The sequence below is a fragment of the Macaca mulatta genome, chromosome 6, assembly GCF_049350105.2.
Source record: "Macaca mulatta isolate MMU2019108-1 chromosome 6, T2T-MMU8v2.0, whole genome shotgun sequence".
NCBI lineage: Eukaryota > Metazoa > Chordata > Mammalia > Primates > Cercopithecidae > Macaca > Macaca mulatta.
The window spans coordinates 85,393,222-85,414,676 of record NC_133411.1 but is presented as its reverse complement, the minus strand read 5'-3'; the positions used below and the strand labels follow the sequence as shown (position 1 = coordinate 85,414,676).

Sequence of the window (21,455 nt, the reverse complement as noted above, 5' to 3'; positions counted from 1 at the left end):
GTCGTTAGGAATCTCTGGTCTAAATTCTGTCAGAAAACTTAAGGCAATGAAATAATTCAGACTTTTTTCTAAGTAGCAAGGATTCTTTGTAATTTTGCAACTTTTTCTATAGTCTCATGAATTCAGGCCCTAAAAACATTTGACTGTTTTCATCATGATAGCAAATACTAAAGTAACATACTGAGACTTCCACATCCAGCACCTGTGGCAGACATTGCTAATCATCACTGCACTCATTTCAGATGTGTTTGGACAAAGCCCCACCATTTTTCTCAACACAGTACTTTAGGCAATCATACATTCCTGATTGACATTTTGAGAAAGAACATAGAAGACCTTAATTTAACACATCCATTGTTTTCCTAAAATGGATCAACATACAAACATAATGAGTTGTCATTGTAATACATTTTTTTTTTCTAAACCACATACTGTAACAAATAAGGAATCACTGAAGAGGAAGACCGAATGATCTCCAAAGAGATCTGACCTAAACCCTTAACACTAGTTACCAGATGAAGCTTTCTCTGCAGCTGTGAAATCTTGTGGGGTGATGGGGTACAGGAGGGCAGGGAAAGGAGGTCCTTGAGAACAGCTGTCTCATGCTGGCCTGGAAAACAAGTCCCTGGAATTAGGACAGAGTGGCCCTGCATGGAGTGGTAATGTCTCCCTTTTTCCTTTGTTCTTGTGCTTTTTGCCTAGCCACTTCCACTCCCTTTTCCTAGTAACTCCAGGCAGCTCCTTGCTGAAACTTGTGGGAAGTAACTTATCTCAATTCTTTATCTCATTCAGATCAGACCTCTGCTCCCTAATCTTTTTTTTTATTTTTTCTTTTTCTCTTCCATCTCTTTTCTTCCACTGGGTAAAAGTTACCAAGAAAATCTAACTGATTACATATTAGCAGTCCACAGGAGGTGTGGAGGGGTGTGTATGTGTGTGTGTGTGTGTGTGTGTTTAATTATCTGTAAGTCTGTTTTCAAAAAATCTTCATTTAAAGCATAGAAGATCCCCCAAAGGGTAAGCCTCAGTAATTGGGAACAAAAGTTTGCATATGCTCCCTTCTAGAACTGAAGCTAACAAAGATCAATTTTATGAATAAAAGCAACCATCTGCAGTAGGCATCATGCTATAATAAAATGAGTGGAGAGTGTGTGGCTGGTGGAATGTTTCCCACAGTTTCTCAGTGTGACCAGGGTATCTCCCAAATTTGGGCAAGGCCCTCAGACCAGCACTGAAATCTGATTAAAGGAACCAGGATATGGACTTAGAAATACAACCAAAGTGAAAAAGATGTAAAGGCTGCTGGGTCTGCAGGGTATCCATAAAAAGAAAAGTCTAAGAGTAAAAATTTGCCAGCTGATGTGTTTCTGGCATTGTCCATGGCAGTGGTGCTCTGTGGCCCAGAGACATACACATTGCCAACTGAGTGACCTGGGTAAGTTACTTATGTGTAAAATGGGGATAATATCTCCCATCTTGAAAAGTTATTATGGGTCGTAAATAAGCTAATAATGTAAAGTACCCAGCACAGGGCTCACCAGGTAGAAAGCAGTAAAAAAATTAGGTAATTATTATGATCATTGCAATTATTTCCTTCATATTCCATGCCCTAGTCTGGGAGACACTAGCATCAGGTTATGATAGCTTCTTGGTACCAGATTTAAGACTGCTCAACTGCTTTCTTTTCCAATTTACTAGCAGAGTGGGTGCAGAATCCAGCACTGATTCTGCTGGTAAGTTGACTTCCCAAAGAGCTTGGTTATCAAGCTAGTGTGCATAAGAATCACCTCGGGAAGTTTCCCAAGCTTCAAAAAGATTCTAATTCAGGTGGTCTGGGTAGGTTCTCAGAAGCTGCATTTTAAATAACTACTCCAGGTACTATACTGTCTGTACCAGATGATCTGCAAGAAAATCTTTAAAGAAACACTATTGTGTAGGTGTTTCTACAGGAGAGAGAATATAATGACTGTATTCTGAGCTAGCAGAACTGGGGAAGTTTCTGATGCTTCCGACCTCTTGATGGGCAGTAGTCTAACTTGCCTTTAGTTACTGAAGCTTTCCAAATTGGCTTCACTCTACCCTTTCCCTCAGGTGCAGCTCAGGGACGCGGGTGGGTACTAGTTATTATGATGCAGGCTTTTTCTCCACATGGTGTTGAACGTTTCTCTTGATCTCATTTCCAATTGACTTATTAAATCTGAGATAACTTTGTAAAATTTACTTAAGAGTTTTCCTAACATGGCAAATCAGAAATGTGATTGGGTTGTGCTCACATGAAGCTCAGTGTTCAGCCAAAAAGACTTGCTTAATTGTGTCTGATACTCTGCATCAAAGCATGAGGCCATCATTGTCATCATATAAACCATCTAGTAGGTGTAAACTTGTCCGTGAACCTTCAGCCTGCATTTTAACCTCATTTTTATTAATTACTGCATTTTTAAAAACTGGAAGCCATTTCCAGTAGTCATTTTTAATTGACTCTTCTCTTCAGTTGTTTTTCAGGTGATAATGGTAGATTTTAGAATGAATCTTCCACACTTGTCTCTCTTCCCTTGGACTTAGTGGGTGGGTGATCAGGCAGGAGTTGAAGTGTAACTCGAGCTAGATTTAGGTTAATTTGATTGATGTATGGAAGAAGAGAATGCTAAAGACACCAGCCCCATAGATGTCTATGGGTAAAACAGCTTGCTATGGGATTTGAAGTAATTAGTGATATGATACTTCTGCATACATTTCCAGTTTATATTAATGATGAAGTGCATTAATAAGCAAGCAATTGGACTCAGAAATTCATAAATATGTTTGAATAGGACAGAATTTATTTTTTTCAATTTATGTTTTTAATTGAAACAAATATATCGAGGATATTGTAGCAGTTTGAATTGCTAGGCTAAATATTTTGATTTTTGTATATTCAAAAATTGTTCTAGTGTACATAACTAGAATATGTGGCTTTGCTATATTTTCGTACACAGTCCAGACATTGGTAATTCACATCTTCCTACTAGCAAGAGTAAGTCTCAAAATTACTAAAAGACCAACACGCCTGTACTTGGGGAGACTGAGTTGGGCAGGTTGCTTGAGCCCAGGAGTTCAAGACCAGCCTGGGCAACATGGCAAAACCCTGTCTCCATAAAAGGTACAAAATTAGCCAGGCGTGGTGATATGTGCCTATAGTCCCATCTACTCAGGAGGCTGAGATGAGAGGATCACCTGAGCCTGGGAAGTCGAGGCTGCAGTGAGTTATGGTTGCACCACTGCCCTCCATTGCAGCCTGGACGACAGAGTGAGACCATGTCTTAAAAACAAAACAAAACAGGCCAGGTGTGGTGGCTCACACCTATGATCCCAGCACTTTGGGAGCTGGAGGCAGTGGATTACCTGAGGTCAGGAGTTCGAGATCAGCCTGGTCAAAATGGTGAAATCCCATCTCTACTAAAAATACAAAAATTAGTCAGGCGTGGTGGCGGAGGCCTGTAATCCCAGTTACTCAGGAGGCTGAGGCAGGAGAATGGCTTGAACCCAGGAGGCAGAGGTAAGCCAAGATCGTGCCACTTCACTCCAGCCTATACAACAGAGCGAGACTCTGTCTCAAAAAACAAAACAAAACAACACTGGCAAATAGCTCCGATGCCCACAGTTAGATTTCTGGCTTGCAAATGGGTACCCATTTCTGGATTTATTATACAAGTGTGACCAACTTAGCCATTGCAACAAACAAAACAATAGAATGCAAAGGAACGGTTTAGATGGTTACAAGGAAATAAATTTACACACACACGTACATAATCTAGGTTCCCAGACTGATTCATAATTGATGATTCTCTGTCTAGCTTGGAACCTCATAATGATAGAGACTTCAGGACTCCTTATTAGATTCAGAAAAACAGCAGAGACAGTAATGGTTAAAAACTTATTGTGCAACCCCTAAAGAAATAAATAGGATCGTGTAATCATTTCAATGATCACTCAAAATTATTATGAAACAAACAAGCAAATAGAACTCCCTGCCCCCAGATCATCTAATGATGGTCAGTCAACACCATATCCTTGCCAAATAATAAGCATTTTTATTATTTTAGATTATAAAATCCCTTTATACAGTGAAGGTGCCTTGGATTTTAAAAATAAAGTCTGCAGCAAGAAAAACCAATAAGATGTGATGATTACAGGATGTCCATTGTGGCCTTGGGCATGTCTTACCCTACTAGCCTTTAGCTCCTACATCTGTGTACTGAAGGGTCAGCATGGGAAATAATCCAGGGTCCTTTCAGCCACAGATTATCCAGTTCTATCTTTTGCAAATGAAAAAAGTAACGTTCACCTCCACAAATAAGGCAATCTTTGTGCTAACAGTGAAGTGGGAAACATTTGTCTAGGGAACTCCCCGCCTACTTATGAGACCAATCTCCCCTTTCTTGTGGCTTCTCTTTCTACCTAGTTTTGACTTCTGGTGCTTTTGTGCCTTTACAATAAAGGATCTTACAAACTTATTCAAACTAAACTTTTAAAACAACAGATAAAACTTAATGTGGTTTCTCTCCCAAAGTATGCACCATTTTCAAATTTTAACTTAACAGAACAATCTTGTATTTTTGGAATTTTAGGCATCAACAATTTGGGGAGAATAGGGCTTAGAGGATAGAAGAGTTGGCTTGTAGGGCTTTCTTAGGTATATCATTATGTATTAGGTTGGTCACAGCAACATGGGGGCCTCTTCCTTTTCCTGACTGTCCCTGTCCACAAATAGGGGCAGTCTGTAACAGTGCTTCTTATTGACATTTGTACATGTTGTATATTTGGGTTGTTTGTTTTTTCTTTCAAATAATTTTTTTTTAAATTTTTTTCCTGCCTACCTTTGCTTGTGGGTAACAACATTTTCAGGAATGGAGTTCCCCTAGATCACAGATATCTTCGAATCTCTGGGCAATGCAAAGTATTGTCTTCTCTTTCCCCATTCAGTTTTGCAATGACAAAAAGTTTAAAGATGGTTATGACATTTATTAGACTTTGCCATGAGTACTTAAGCCTTTTAAACATTTTATTCTAATATAAATTGTTATGTGAGTGTCAGTTGTGTATTTATATATGTGCTGACACTTTTAAATGATTTTTTTGTTTAAGGATTTTGGGCTCGTGAAGTAGGTAAAATGATTGGACTAGAACATCCTCTCATTCCGGTTCAACATCAATATGTTGTTACATCGACTATACCTGAAGTGAAAGCTTTGAAACGAGAACTCCCTGTGCTCCGTGACCTGGAAGGATCATACTATCTCCGACAGGAAAGGGATGGGCTTTTGTTTGGTCCATATGAAAGTCAGGAGAAAATGAAAGTTCAGGACTCCTGGGTCACCAATGGAGTTCCTCCAGGTGAGTTTAGCAAATAAAAGTGTGTGCTGGTCAGACACGAATGGTTCATCCTCTCCATGACTGGGGGATGGCTGTAGAATAAGACAACAGCATAATTCTAGACTAATTCAGATACCTGGGACATTGGAGGTGATGGGTTTGAGGTGGGCTCTGTTCTCATATCCCTTTGAACAATCACAGCAGGGAGTTGGGGGGAAGAAAGATGTAGCTGATGTTAGAGAAGCTGAAGAAACATTTCTAGTTGCTTTGAAAGGTTCCAGATACATTTTTACCTGCCCACACAACCTCCTGCCTCCCCATTTTTTTCCTTAATCCACTGCCAGCTTGGTCTACTTTCAAGATTTGAATATAGTTGCTATTGTGCTTTTACAGCTGGAAACACAACTGATATCAGAGGCCAGATATCCATCCTACTAAGAATGAAAACCTGAGAGTCTATAACAGAGCAGGGTTTTTGGTACTGTAAACAGAGTACTTCCCATGCTACGTAAATGGATATGGAAAAGGTTTGTGCCTCTATGCCAAAGAAGGGGATACTACAGTTTCTCTTTCAAGTTCTTTAAGGGAGATGGGTCTGTTTTTGCTTTTCATGAAATACTTCCACAGAGCCAGATTGAAGATTGGGTCATCTAAGGAGGTATCTCAGGTTTTAATCTATAAAAAGAGCTACAAAATCACTGGGGACTGAAATATTACAGGGAATATAAAGAAATGTAGGAAATGGTACTTCCTAAAATTATACTTTGATAAGCTTCTTGAGATAGGAAATGAATCCCTCCATTCTACTCCTCAAAGCGTAGGCCCAAATAATAGCAAATAATCACTAAACTGCCTTTCACAGAAGTTAGGCCAGCTGGTTTCAGGGCTTTGGTTGTGCTGAATGGGCTCTGCACATTTGGGCCTGAGCGGAATTGCTCCCGATCCCACAGGGAGGGTTGAAACACCACTAAAAGCCTCCCTCTCTGCTGTTCCCTCATGCTGGCAGCTTCCCCTTCAAATAAATCTTGAACAAATAATTAAATAATGCCGTTTGGAGGGAGAGCTGCATTGTTAGCTGTTGGTGAGCATGGGTACCCATGTGTGCTAGTTAACCCTGATGGTGTGCAGGCCTCCATGAGGCTGACCCTACCTGCAGTCCCCAGGAAGGGCAAGAAGCTGGCTGGCTGCTATGTGGAAAAATCACCAGTGTTGGTGGAGACATTCTTTTAGAAGCTCATCTGTGGCCCTGCCTGTAATCACAGTGACTTTTAGGACAAGAGGAGGATTGTGCTTCAAGACCCTGCCTCTTTTCAGAACTCTAGCCCTTGGATGTGTGTGGGGGCAGGCTGGAGGAAGGAGGCCTCCAGGCCATTCCTTCCCTGCTGAAAGGAGAGTTAAAAGAGGTCTAAAATCTATCATCTTAGATCCTGGAGCAGTGTTCCACTTTTTCCAGTATTCTACCATGACTCTGTAAACTCCCATTTGCCCTCATCTCGGGGGATAAAATAAGTTCTTATGGTTAATTGAAGCATAACGATCTCTCTTGACAAACCAAGTCATGTTTAAAAAAAAAAAACTGTGATTGGATTAAATATCAGAAACTATATTATTCATACATTTAAATTTTCTATTAATTAAAGGTTAACTTTTATGATTTTGTTTCAAGAACAATAACATTGTTTTCAGTAATATAAATGGATACTCATCTGTTGATAGTGAATATCAAGTTTAGACTTTAACAAAATATGGCAGTACTTTCCCAACAGGCCATTTTAAAATATAGGCCATGTCAGAGGCTTAAATCACTTTACAGGACTTGTCAGCTCAGCTATGGCATCCTGACCACAAAGGGCAAATCTTTTTAGGTTTTGGAAAGGAACTCTTTGAGTCTGATCTAGATCGAATCATGGAACACATTGAAGCTGCCATGGAAATGGTTCCTGTCTTGAAAAAGGCTGACATCATCAATGTCGTCAATGGTCCTATCACGTATTCTCCTGACATTCTGCCTATGGTGGGGCCCCATCAGGGAGTCAGAAACTACTGGGTGGCTATAGGCTTTGGGTAAGTATCTTCATGTAATTCAACATTTATTGTAGAATCACTTATTTTAGCTAAATCTAGTTCCATATTCTCAGGATGCGAAAGGGAAATGTGGGAGGCTGAGAGAGAGAAACAGAGAGAGACCCAGAGAGTTTTTTCCCTTTCATGACCAAGGATTCATACAATGAATAAAAACTACTGGTTCAATCACTTGTATATGTTTTAAAGAAGGGCAATTATTTCCTGGAACACAGAAGGGCAATGATTTCCTGGAGCTTTCTCTTTTTTTTTTGAGATGGAGTTTTTCTCTCATTGTCCAGGTTGGAGTACAGTGGTGTGATCTTGGCTCACTGCGACTTCTGCTTCCCAGGTTCAAGCAATTCTCCTGCCTCAGCCTCCTCAGTAGCTGGGATTACAGGCATCCAGCATCACGCCTGCTAACTTTTTGCATTTTTTTAGTAGAGACAGGGTTTCACCATGTTGCCCAGGCTGGTCTCGAACTCCTGATCTCAGGCGATCTGCCTGCCTCAGTCTCCCAAAGTGCTGGGATTACAGGCATGAGCCACCATGCCCGGCCTCCTGGAGCTTTCTCTTTGCATATTTCCTGCCATTTCCATTAATTGTATCTCATTTTATGCTGTGTATCTTCAGATAGTCAATTTGCTCCAGTTTTACAAGGATGTTTACATAACACAATGTGACAAAGATAATTCAAAATATCAAATGTATAATATATCTGCTGCATTTTTCACCATAATTCATGTTTGTCCAACATGATTTGTTTCTTTATAATTCCTCAGGTTTCTTCCCATTTATGACTCCATTGCCTCTTTGATGTTTCATTTCTGATATTTGTTCCATTAATTTGGTGAATATTGATGTCAAGCCCACTCAACTATCATATCACAGCTTCTAATATTCTATTTTTCTTCCCCATTTTATTTGGCCATTTATTCAACTAATATTTAATAACTGCTAGCTCTGTGCCAGGCCTAGGGCTAGGCATTGGAACACAGCTGACAACAAGGCAGTGAGGTCTGACCAGAGCTGGAAGGTTGCCTGAGGCACAGCTCTGCTGATCCAGTAGAGAGGCTGGGGTCTCCACTAAGGTAGCAGCAGTGAAGACTGAGAGATGGGAGATAAAATTATCTAGATTTGGTGATCATTCCATAAGATATTGAAGGGAAAGGGAAAAATGGCAAATGATGGCAACTTTTCTAACTTGACCACCGTCTATATGTTAGAGCCATGGAAAGAGAGCCAAGAAAATAATGAGTTCCATTTTTGATGGGTTGAGCTTGAAGTGTTAATTAGGTACATGGGACATCCAGAGGGAGAAAGTCAGATGGAGATTTGGGATGGGGAGTTATAATGTAATTGAGGGCTTATATAATCACTTATAGAGTCCATATGCAGGCATGTGGAAGTAGGAGTGCTTCTCCTGCACATTACTCATATATCTTCTTTGGAGAAATGTCTATTCATATCCTTTGCCATTTTCATAATTGGTTAATTTGTCTTTTTATTGTTTCGTTGTGGAAGTTCTTTATATATTCTAGATACAAGAACCTTATCAGGTACATGATTTGCAGAACTTTTCTCCCATTCTGTGGGTTGTTTTTTTACTTTCTTGATGGTGTCCAATGAAATACAAAAGTTTTTAATTTTGATGAAGTCTAGAATACGTATTTTTTCTTGGTTCACATGTACTTTTGGTGTCATATACAAGTAACCATTGTCTAATCCAAGTTCGTGAAGATTTAAACCTATGTTTTCTTCTAAGAGTTTTATAGTTTTAGCTTTTGCATTTAGGTCTGTGATCAGTTTTGAGTTAATTCTTGTATATGACATGAGGTAGGTGTCCAACTTCAGTCTTTTCATATGTATAGCCAGTTGTCCCAGAACTATTCATTGAAAAGACTATTCTGTCCTCATTGAATTATGCTGGCATCTGTAATGTCTTTTTTCTGATTCCTTTTCTCATACCAAACGTGCGGTACTTTCCAACACCAACAACCAGTTCTCCAATTCTCCAGTACTAACTGGGTGTCCAACAATTCCATTCAATTCTGACACCAACTCCTGGAATTAACATAGACCCCACAGGTTACAGGATCTGTTCCACAAGACCGCTCTCACTTCAGACACCAGTCTCAAGTCGTGGGAGACACCCATACTTCTGACCAACTGGGTGTTCCCACAACCCTCTCCTCAGATTTGATACTTTTCTGGAACCAATCACAGAACTCAGGAAAATACTTATGTTTACTCTTTTATTATAAAGGATACAGCTCAGGAGTAGCCAAACGGAAGAGATACATAGAGCAAAATGTGAGGGGTTAGAGGTGGGTGGTGCAGTGCCCCCAGGCCCTTTCCAGGCGCCTTCCTAGCCCATCACTGTGTTCACCAACCCAGAAGCTCTCTGAACCCCATGTCTAGGTCTTTATGGCGGTTTCATTATGTAGGCATGATTGATTAAACTATTATTGGTGACTGAACTCAATATCCCTTCTCCACTCCCTGGAGGTTGGAGTACGGAGTGAGACTGAAAGTTCTAAATCTCTAATCACGTGGTTTTCTCGCAACCAGCCCCCAACCTGAAGCTACCTAGGGCTGCTGTCCTCTCTCCACAAGACCTATCTCATTAACATTCAAAAAAGAGTAAATCTCAAATGTTTTATGAACCCTGTGTCAGGAACTGGGGACAAAGACCAAATATTTAATTTTTATTATACCACAGCATCTGTATAAAGAATAAATTGACCATAGATGTATGGGTTGATTTCTAGATTCTCAATTCTGCTCCTTCATCTGTGTCTATTTTTATGTGACTACTACACTGTCTTTTATTTATGTATTTATTTATTTATTTATTTTTGAGACGGAGTCTCACTCTGCTGCCCAGGTTATGGCACAATCTTGTCTCACTGCAACCTCTACCTCCCAGATTCAAGCAATTCTCCTGGTTCAGCCTCCCAAATAGCTGGGATTACAAGCACGTACTACCATACATGGCTAATTTTTGTATTTTTAGTAGAGATGGGGTTTTGCCATGCTGGCCAGGCTGGTCTCAAACTCCTGACCTCAAGTGATCCACCCACCTCGGCCCCGCAAAGTGCTGGGATTTCAGGCATCAGCCACCACACCCAGCTGACCCTCTCTTAATTACTGTTACTAGAAGTTACTAGCTTTGTAGTAATTTCTGAAATCAGGAAGTGTGAATCCTCCAACTTTGTTCTTTTTCAAGATTGTTTTGGCTGGAAGTCCCAAAAATTTTAGGACCAGTTTGTCAATTTATGCAAAGAAGCCAGCTGAGATTTTGATAGAGATTGCATTGAATCTGTAGATCAATTTGGGGACTATTGAGATCTGAACAATGTTAAGTATTCTGATCCATGAACATGAAATGTCTTTCCATTTACTTAGGTCCTTTAAAATTTCTTTAAACAATGTTTTGTAGTTTTCAGAGTAAAAGTTTTGCACGTCTTTTGTTAAATTTATTCCTAAGTATTTTATTCTCTTTGATATTCCAATTGAATTTTAGTATTAAATAATAGAAATTGAAGATCATTGACTGTAAGGCATGTTCTGAGCAGATAGAATCACTGATCTCATATGGAACACCTATTAACTAATTGCTAAGGAAAGTAGAAAATTGCTTCCTCTAGAACAAGTTACTTATAACCTAGAAATCATATCTGTTTGCATGTGACTGATGTCAGACTCCCCCCCGATTGCTCTGGCTAATTTTCTCAGGTCATGGATACTGGGAGGTGGGTGGAGAAGATAACAGGTGGGAGTGGGGGTGGGCAAAGTGCCTCCCTGTCTTTGACAGGTTTGGTCTAAACAAAAAAAGCCTTCCCCTTACCTAAAGTTGAGCTTTCTAAGATATTTCTTATGTAATATAACGGAATACCCCCATTAGCTGCCCCTCCTGGCTTATATCAGTACACTCATTCCATGGTTCTGGAGGCCAGTGGTTCCTATACCTGGGTGAGGAGCAGAATAATCTGAGGAACATGTTAAAAAGCAGAGTCTTGACCATGTGGTTAGTCACATGAATGTTTTTTATCTCCTATACCTCTCATCTGTGAAATTCCTATTATTTGTCACTAGAACCCATGTGGCTTAGTCTGCTTGGGCTGCCATAACAAAGTACCAGAGACTGGGTGATTTAAACAACAGAAATTTACTTTCTCACAGTTCCAGAGGCTGGAGGTCTGGGACCTCATGTTCCGGAGGCTGGAGGTCTGAGATCAGGGACTCTGCTATCATGGCAGAGTTCTGGTGAGGGCTCTCTTCCTGGCTTGCAGATGGCCACCTTCTGGCTATGTGCTCATGTGGCTTTTCCTTGGTGGGTGGGTGTGTGTGTGGAGAGAGAGGAAGCTCTCTGGTGTCTCTTCATAGAAGGACACTAATCCTATCATGAGGGCCCCACCCTCATGACCTCATTTAACCCTAAGTACTTCCCAAAGGCCCCATCTCTAAATACCATTACACTGGGGATTAGGGCTTCAACAGATGCATTATGGGAGGATACAAACACTCAGTCTATAGCGCCATGAAAGATGTGTTGAATCAAAACAAACAAGCAAACAAACAGATTTCCAGATACTACTCCTGTAGATTCTGATTTAGTGGTCTGGAGAGGGGACCCAGGAATCTGTATTTTATTGTAGTATTATCTGTAATTCTTGGTACAGCCAGTTCAGGGAAGTAGGTGTTTGCAAACTGCTTACATATGTGCCAGTGCCCATTTACCTTACTCACAGAATATCCTCAGCCAGAGCTATTTTACTTTGGACATTTGTTTACTCACAATTCCAACAAGTTTTTCTGCTTCTAGGTGACTAACACAGTGCCCAAAAAATGTCTTATGAATTGTATTTAATTGAATCTGATTTTCTTGGGTTAGAACAGATTATAAACAGCAAAGTTAAAGAGGGGAGAGTGCTATAAGATGCAACATCCAGTCATTTAACAGAGTTATAAAAAGCAGATACAAACACTCAAAAAGCATAGCAGCCTAGGGCCATGGAGAAGAATCTGGAATTCTGCAGATTAATGCTAGAGACAGAAGAAGAACCTAACTGTCCTCTCCTCTTTAAGTTCCCTTCTACTTTCACTTCACACCTTACTTCCTTATTAAAATCCTTTCAACTGGTCATACAAGGGCCCAATAGCCACCATGTATTCTTTGCCCACTATGTGCCTTGCAGTGTACTAAGTGCTTTTAAATGCCTTGGCAATTAATTCTCCGCCAGCACCATAAAGAAAGTGTGCACGGAAGAATGAAGCGCAGGGTGGTTACATAACTTGCCCAAGGTCACCCAGCTAACAGTGGCAGAATAAGAATCATACCCAGATCTTTTCCCCATGCTTTTATACTTTTAGCTACTGAGCCAGGGATTCTCCAGAGATGTTTTCTATCTTCCTAAGATGATACTTTAAAATCAAGAACATGATGTGGAAAATAAAGGGGTTTTGACATCAGAAAAGGGATCGGTTTTACATTGGCCATGTGTAGTTCATAGTACTCAATTGTATGGAATTTTACGTAAAGCTTGTTAATGGTTGGATAACTTGTTTGTAAAATATTTACTTTTTAGAAATAAATTAGATTTGATTCAGGATTCCCCTCCACCCTACTCCCACCCAAATAACAGCACTCTGCCCATTTGTTTGCTCATGTGCATGGTTGAAAGGGAAAGAACATGATGGTATAGCAGCCAGGCCATAGAAAATCAAAGCACCCCTGGCTCTGCCCTGGGAGTCTGCGAAAATACAGACAGTGCTGTTTCTGAGTGTGTGTCCTGGCTCAACAAAGATTGAGAACCACTGAAGACAGAAAAGTCCAATAACAAGGAGCATGTGCTCCAGGGTCAGATAAGTGAATTTGTATCCTGCATCTACTCTTTACTGCTGTGTTACTTTATTTAGCCTCTGTGTGGGGGGCTTATCTTTCTCCTTAAAACAGACTTGCTAAAGCGTAAATCAGCTTCTACGTGTTAGATGGAAACTCTGCCTGGTAAATGGGAGGCACTCAGTGTTCGTAGAACTTCATAAGCCTTCAAGTCTTGTCAACAATATAGCTCTCAAAAATGGTACCTGTTCTATATGGGCATTGAGCCTGGTTAAGTGAATGTGCTAACTTTAATAAACATTTTAAGCATATATTTATTAATTTTTCTTGCTTTCTTAAAATTTAGAGAGGTTGTTTGTGGATAATTTGGATGCCTCATGTCTATTAAACTGCCCAAAGGAATGTAAATTGCTGTTTTTTTTATTCTCTTTGAGAAAGTCTTCTATAAGATGTAGGCACTCATTTTTATGAAAGCAAAACAGGTGTCTTGTTGTGGGAAAAGTTAACATTTTCAATGTTTGCTAAAGTTCCTCCCATGCTCTTAGAAGCTGTGGTTCTGGCTAAGTTGTTGTTGTTTGGGATACTAGCATTTCTGTGTCTTGATGTCTCCTTGTGTATCCCCTTTTCTTGGTTCTCTCCCATTGACTCTCTGCTCATTCAGTTCCTTGAAAGCTCCTGACTTAAACCACAGATGAACCCACGGTAGAGGCCTTCATTAAACAAGAGTGAGTGGGTAGAACTATACATGGCCAATGTAAAACCGATCCCTTTTCTGATGTCAAAACCCCTTTATTTTCTACATCATGCTCTTGATTTTAAAGTATCATCTTAGGAAAATAGAAAACAAGCCCATCTTCCCCATCAAGTGGCCTATTAGTTGCAAAATACAAGAGACAGTGTTCCTTTCTACCTCTTTCCACAAGTCCTCAGGTGAGGGCCTCTTTGCTTGAATGTTTCTAAGACAATGGCTCAAGTTCCTTGCACAGAGATCATTGTCTAAGGAGGTCAGAACTAACTTGAGTCTGAGAAGAGATGGATGGGACACCACAGTACACGCGTTTCTCCCACCGTGTTTCCTACCAGTCAGGATAATCATACCTCAGGAGGGCTGTTAGGATACCAGACACGTGCCCGTTTGCATCCTGGCTTCAACCCTTAGTTTTCCTAAAGCAAAATTCTTATTAGTTACTAGTCAAGGATCATCGAGCCTTTTCCCCATAAAGAGCTATTTTGTTTGTTGTTGGTGGTTTTTTTGTTTTGTTTTGTTTTTTGAGAGAGGGTCTCACTTCATTACCCAGGCTGGAGTGCAGTGGTGTGAACATGGCTCACTGCAGCATCTACCTCCTAGGCTCAAGTTATCCTCCTGCCTCAGCCACCCGTGTACCTGGAACCACAGTCTTGTGCCACCATGCCCAGATAATTTTTAAATTTTTTTTGTAGAGATGAGTTCTCACTTTGTTGGCCAGGCTGGTCTCAAACTCCTAGTCTCAAACGATCCTTCCAAAGTGCTGAGATTATAGGTGTGAGCTACTGTGCCCTGCCCAATAAGGAGCTATTTTGCAGGTGTACATCTCTTGAAACTGTAAATAAACTAGCTATCAAGTCAGGCACATTTAATTTGGATGCCTAAACATGTCACTTTTAGGGAAAAAATTGTTCCGTAGAAATTATGTTACTTGGGTGTTCTGATTAGTGCAGAACAGTCCAACTTTGAAGCCCTGTAAAATATTTTGAGCATGTTTCATTTGAAAACTACATGTGTTAGTAATGGGTTTTCTATCCCTGTATTTGAAAGATATGGCATAATCCACGCTGGTGGGGTAGGGAAATATCTCAGTGACTGGATCCTGCATGGAGAACCTCCTTTTGATCTGATAGAATTGGATCCAAATCGCTATGGCAAATGGACAACCACCCAGTACACTGAGGCCAAAGCAAGAGAATCATATGGATTCAACAATATTGGTAAGGTACAAATGTACTGTTGTCTACAAAGTGTTGACAGAATTGAATTGTAGCATCTCTGACTTTAGATGGTCTTTATTCTATTCACTGGGATGGCAGTAGTTAGGGACTCCAAAATGCATTGTGCCCCTAAAACATAACAAGGAATGTATATGGATGTATATATTTAACATGTGGAATGCCTCGCTAGTTTTAAATTTTAAATATATTTTTACTTTACTCTTTGATGAGTCATATAAATGACAGCTCTGTTTTCTGCATAAATCATTCATATGTATGTATATATGTATGTATGTATGTATGTTTATGCATCTGGATTTTAAGTACTGTATTTCCATACTTGGAATCCCATCAAAGTATCTTGTTTTGGCTATATGTGATTTATAGTACCAATTTTCCTTTTTCAGTTGGTTACCCTAAAGAAGAACGGTTTGCTGGGAGACCCACTCAACGAGTCAGTGGGCTCTACCAAAGGCTGGAGTCTAAGTGTTCCATGGGGTTCCATGCTGGCTGGGAGCAGCCACACTGGTTCTACAAACTGGGCCAGGACACTCAATACAGGTGGGAGAAGGACTTTACCTGCCTGTGGTTCTGACTGAGGGATGAAATAATGGGACAGCAAAAAGTGCTGATTCCCCCTTACACTCCATTTCTCCACCCTATTCCAAGGAGCACTGAGCCTTGTCCTACAAAAATTACTCTCTGGCAGTGGTGGCATTAGTCTAGCCCACAGGACACTGGCCCACATCTAGGACTTATGTGGCCCTGCGCGTCCTATAGCCGGCCTTGGCGAAGCCTCTTGGCATTTACCAGAAGCTCAGAGGAACCTTCCAACCCCCCTCCAAATTCCCACATGGCTTCAGTTGGCTCCTAAAGGTTTGCTGTATTTTAGGATGCTTCATGGAATCACATTGTGTATAACCACAAAATGTGGTTTGGGATTTTCTGTTCATCCTGAAATTGCTCAAAGCAACTGCATTCTAGAGTGTGTGCACTGAGCCATGCAAATTATATGCACAGTTGATAAATTAGGGGAAAAGATCACTTGCATAGCATTCCAGGTTAAGCGAAAACATAAAGTATGCCACTAAAACAGTTCTCTGAGTTCTGGTAAAGTGCTACCTGCCATTGTTGTACTTTGGATTAATAGCGATTATATATTTTTTCTTCAAGAGAATCCACAGACCAAGGGAAAACAAGGTGCAAATTTGGAAGTTATGTTATCCTTATTTTTGAGCCGTCATTTTGCTTTTTACAATAGGTTTTGCTATTTTAAGACTAGATCTAATTGGTACAAAGTATAGCAGAGAACCCATTGTTGATGAATGAATTTGGGCTCTACAGGCAGCCAATCTAGATTATCTAGTGGCCAAATACTGATTTGGTTTTTCCTAAATGACTCTAATATATCACTTCTACTCTTCACTTACTGCTGATTGGATCTGGCCTAAGTTTCTTCTACCATTTAATAATTAAACTACTGATAATTCATGTTACAGACACGGCATCCTGCTCTGAAGTTAAAACACCACATTAGAAGTCCACTTCGTAAAGCAGAAAAGAACTTTAGTAATGAGTCAAGAGACCTTTGTTCCAGGTCTGGCTCTGTCATTAACTAATGCAAAGGCCTTGGAAATCATTTTGTGCCTTTTCTCTGAAAAATGAAGATTTGGGACCAGATCCTTGTGTACCCCAGGTGTGGACCAACAGCATAGGCATCTCCTGGGAGCCTGGGAGAATGCAGACTGTGGGGTCCCACACCATACCTGCTGCTTCAGAATGTGGACTTTAACAAGTGCAAGTGATTTGTATTCCCATTAATGTTTGAGAAGCACTGAACCAGATAGCTCCACCCCGCCCCCCAACCCAGACACTGATATAATTAGGCCCATTTTAAAAAGCTCTCCAGATGATTCTAATATGCATCTAGGATTGAAAACCATCAGACTGGTTGACTTCTAAACTCTCTTCCAGATCTGAGAGCCCATGAATTGTATCTTATTTTCCAGTTAATCAGCACTTTACTCACTGTGAAATGGGTCAAAGGGATAAATGAGTAACTTTAAAAGATTAGATTCCAACATACATGAATGATTTGCAGAACAGAATTTCAGGTTGCATGGTCCCGCCTCCCAGAGTCCCACTCCCCGCTGCCCATAGGATTTTCTAGATGAGTAGGGCTTATTAAAATACCCTATTCTGTAATTTGAAAAATGAACGGCAGTTGTTTTATGACACTAAATGTTGTGTTTCAGGCCAAGTTTTCGTCGCACAAACTGGTTTGAGCCTGTGGGCTCAGAGTATAAACAGGTTATGCAAAGAGTAGGGGTAACTGACCTATCACCGTTTGGCAAGTTTAATATCAAAGGCCAAGATTCCATTAGACTACTGGACCATCTCTTTGCAAATGTCATTCCAAAGGTAAATAGCCTTGTAGGGATACAAGGTCCAGGATTCTGACCTATTTAATTCTTCATCCTCTCATTTCCCCCGCCCCCCGACCAAACCCACATGTTATTTTAGTTCACCTAATGATTTCTGGAAGAACACTAGAACTCTTCAACTGACCAAAAGTATACAAGCTAATTTTCTTTCTTTTTGAGAGACAGAGTCTTGCTCTGTCACCCAGGCTGGAATGCAGTGGTGTGATCTTGGCTCTCTGTAACCTCCTCCTCCTCCCAGGTTCAAGCGATTCTCCTCCCTCAGCTTCCCAAGTAGCTGGGACTACAGGCATGCACCACCAGGCCCAGTTAATTTTTGTATTTTTTTAGTAGAGACAGGGTTTCACTACATGTTGGCCAGGCTGGTCTTGAACTCCTGACCTCAGGTGATCCACCCACCTCAGCCTCCCAAAGTGCTGGGATTACAGGCATGAGCCACCACACCTGGCCTACAAGCTAATTTTCAAATTTAAATTTTTGTTGAGTGAATTCTCATCCAAGGACCTTATGACTTTGCTTAATTGTTTTGATGGTAACTTAAAATTGAATTCTGCAGTTAAATGAAGAATAACTTTTAAATGACAAAGAATTTTAAATGATTGTTTAAATGGAGAACTTCAAGGTACTGTTGGGTTTAGGTTTACAGATAATTCATACAATTGATACGAATGGTAAGAGTCAGATAGTTTTCATTCTTAACACCCATGTTGTTATTTAAATAGGTGTTAAAAGGATGTATGCGATTTTAGTTCATCCTAAGGTAATTTAAAATTTTTTTATGTAGGTGGGTTTTACAAATATAAGTCACATGTTAACACCCAAAGGTCGAGTGTATGCTGAGTTGACTGTTTCTCACCAATCTCCTGGGGAGTTTCTTTTAATTACTGGCTCTGGATCAGAACTTCACGATCTTAGGTAAGTGCACACCTAGTAAGAAAATTTTGTACACATTATATATTGACTCAATCTTACATTGAGTTTTTCTTTTTACCAGTACTCGAAAGTACAACTTTATTTCTTCTTAAACCTAATGGTTTCAAATAAACTTTATGTTTTTTATACAAAAATATTAGAAGTGAGGGCCTCTGCCCCTCCCAAAGGTAATTCATCCATAGGTTACTGGTTCTAATAATATTATTTCCATTTATTAGGCATCATCAATGTGCCAGAACCTTTTTTAGACATTACCTTAATAAATTCTCTTAATATATTGCAAGGTTTATATGATTCCCATGGTCAGATAAGGAAACCGAGGTTTGAATTAAGGGAACTTACTCACCCGAGCTTTTTGATTCTGATGTCCACATTCGGTCCACTTCTGTAAGCTGCCTTCCTAAATTATCTTTGTCCTTTGTGATGCTTTGTGCTTTCTGGCCCACAGCTAGATCTAAGTTGCTGACCTGCCAAGTCCAACGTTTACATGAATCTTTATTCTACTATAAAGTCTTTAGTCTAATATTCCGAAAACATTTGGAATATTATTGTTTAATAAATGTCTTACTCTGACAGATTCTCGCCTTAGTTGTAAAGTGATGCAAATTATATGCTCCAATCCAAGAAGTACTCGGGCCATCTTAATAGCTTAGCTTTGTGTAAATCCAGATGAACATTTTGTGATATAGTTAGACAGCTCAAGGACTGCTCAATAAATTAGAAACCAGCCCTGTAGCTGGGTCCCAATAACTCATCAAGCCATATAAATTGAAACTAGAGTTTCTGTCTTTTCCTTGTGTTTGTCAGAGCAATTACGTGTCCTGTGGCAGGCACATGATTATCCCTTAGCAACATGAGTATACTCCTGTGTACAGGTATTAGAGAAAATTTGGGTTTAAATTAATTTTTGAAGGCCGAATCATTAGTTTAAATGCAAAAGGGCTGTGTCACTATTTAAAAGAATTGTGCAGCAGAGCTCATTAAATTGAAGGATCCTTCTGTACTGTGAAAAATTACCCCCCAAATTTATAAGTGGGTGATTTAAAGAGAATCACTTAACATCTCAGGGGCTCAGTTTCCTCAACTTTAAACATCAGTGTGATTTCATGAAATGACACTCTGGGGACTTTCTGATAACTCTAGACACAAAGCATGTCTTCAGAGAAATAATTTGTTACCGAGGTACATTATTCAAGCAATATTTAACACCATGTTCATGACTGAAACACAGATGGATTGAAGAAGAAGCAGTCAAAGGCGGATATGATGTTGAAATTAAAAACATAACCGATGAGCTTGGAGTCCTTGGAGTTGCTGGGCCACAGGCAAGAAAGGTCCTTCAGAAACTGACCTCTGAAGATCTCAGTGATGACGTTTTCAAGTTTCTTCAAACCAAGTCCTTAAAGGTTTCCAACATTCCTGTCACTGCTATTAGGATATCTTATACTGGTAAGATTGGAAAATAACCTGGAGTAAGTCTCTGAAATTTAAAAGGTCAATTTAAATTTTAAAATTAAAAGGTCATGTCACCACAAATGTGTGGGCGTGTACACATGTGCACACTCACACTCACGTTTGTCCATGCGACTTTGGAGGAAGGTTTTTGTTCTGCCCAACTCTTATGTCAAGTCTGTCTATTCACTCCTCATCTTAAAAGTGGTTCCACAGATTTCTAGTTGTTGCTCCAGTCCCATAGCTGCCTACCATCTGGAAGGACAGATAAAAAAGTGGGGGCTGGGTGCTGTGGCTCACACCTGTAATTGCAGCACTTTGGGAGGCTGAGGCGGGCGGATCACCTGCAGTCAGGAGTTCAAGACCAGCCTGACCAACATGGGGAAACCCCGCCTCTACTAAAAACACACAAAATTAGCTGCGCGTGGTGGCGCATGCCTGTAATCCCAGCTACTCTGGAGGCTGAGGCAGGAGAATTGCTTGAACTCAGGAGGTGGAGGTTGTATGAACCAAGATGGCGCCACTGCACTCCAGCCTGGGCAACAAGAGTGAAACTCCATCTCAAAAAAAAAAAAAAAAAAAAAAAGTGGGAAGAGGATTGGCTGAAATAGTCAGGCCAGCCAACTCTATCTGCAAACATTCAAGATGGTCTCCTGGAGCTAGAATCTCCCATAGAGACCATTTTGAAGGTATCAGGTACCTCTCCTAGAGCATTGCCAACAATCCGTCTTTCGTTCCAGACTGTAAGTTCACTGAGAAGTCTTCATCTAGCACCTAACCTTGCACATGGTAGGTATTTGATACAGAGATGAATGAATGCTCTTCAGTTCCCCAGTGGTGCTCTGGGCTCCCTTCTAAGTTTTTCTAGAACTCCTTGTCTCTCACAGGAGTACTGCATGCCCAAGCATTCATTCAATTATATGTTGCTCCTATTCTGTGGTATCCCATAAAAACACCTTACCATGAGCCTTCCACCTTGGGAAATGAGAACACAGATTGAAGACCATGGCTCTTCCCTGGGCTGCTGCTATACCTTTTCCCTGCCCTTCTTCCACCCAACCTTGGCAAATTCTAGAATAAAAAATGAGCAGGGCTGGATGCAGTGGCTCATACCTGTAATCCCAGCACTTTGGGAGGCCATAGTGGGAGGACTGATTGATTGTCCCAGGAGTTCAGGACCAGCCTGGGCAACATAGTGAGACCCTGTCTCAACAACAACAACAAAATAAGACAAAAATGAAACAAGAACAAGAAAAATAAGCAGGATTTTTTGGGTTAAATTTCATTTCTTTTGATTTTTGCCCACAGCTCTACTGGTGAATGAAATGACTAGGGAAGAAGTGGGAGGGGGAGAAGTCCGAGAGTATGGCTTTCTCACTATGAGGATAACTTGAATAATTCTTAAT

The 21,455-nt window shown here is 40.4% G+C and overlaps 1 protein-coding gene across 4 annotated transcripts in view; it reads left to right on the top strand.

Annotated features, from left to right (window-relative positions):
* The window catches only part of DMGDH (dimethylglycine dehydrogenase), a 120,620-nt gene that overhangs the window by 69,262 nt on the left and 29,903 nt on the right, over window positions 1-21,455 (top strand). For all 4 annotated transcript variants that reach the window (XM_078004926.1, XM_015140322.3, XM_078004925.1 and 1 more), the window contains 7 exons: window positions 5,125-5,373; window positions 7,218-7,416; window positions 15,054-15,223; window positions 15,631-15,784; window positions 17,479-17,644; window positions 18,449-18,579; window positions 19,829-20,046. In XM_078004926.1, coding sequence (XP_077861052.1) covers window positions 5,125-5,373; window positions 7,218-7,416; window positions 15,054-15,223; window positions 15,631-15,784; window positions 17,479-17,644; window positions 18,449-18,579; window positions 19,829-20,046 — 1,287 coding nt within the window. The remainder of the gene's footprint in view (window positions 1-5,124; window positions 5,374-7,217; window positions 7,417-15,053; window positions 15,224-15,630; window positions 15,785-17,478; window positions 17,645-18,448; window positions 18,580-19,828; window positions 20,047-21,455) is intronic.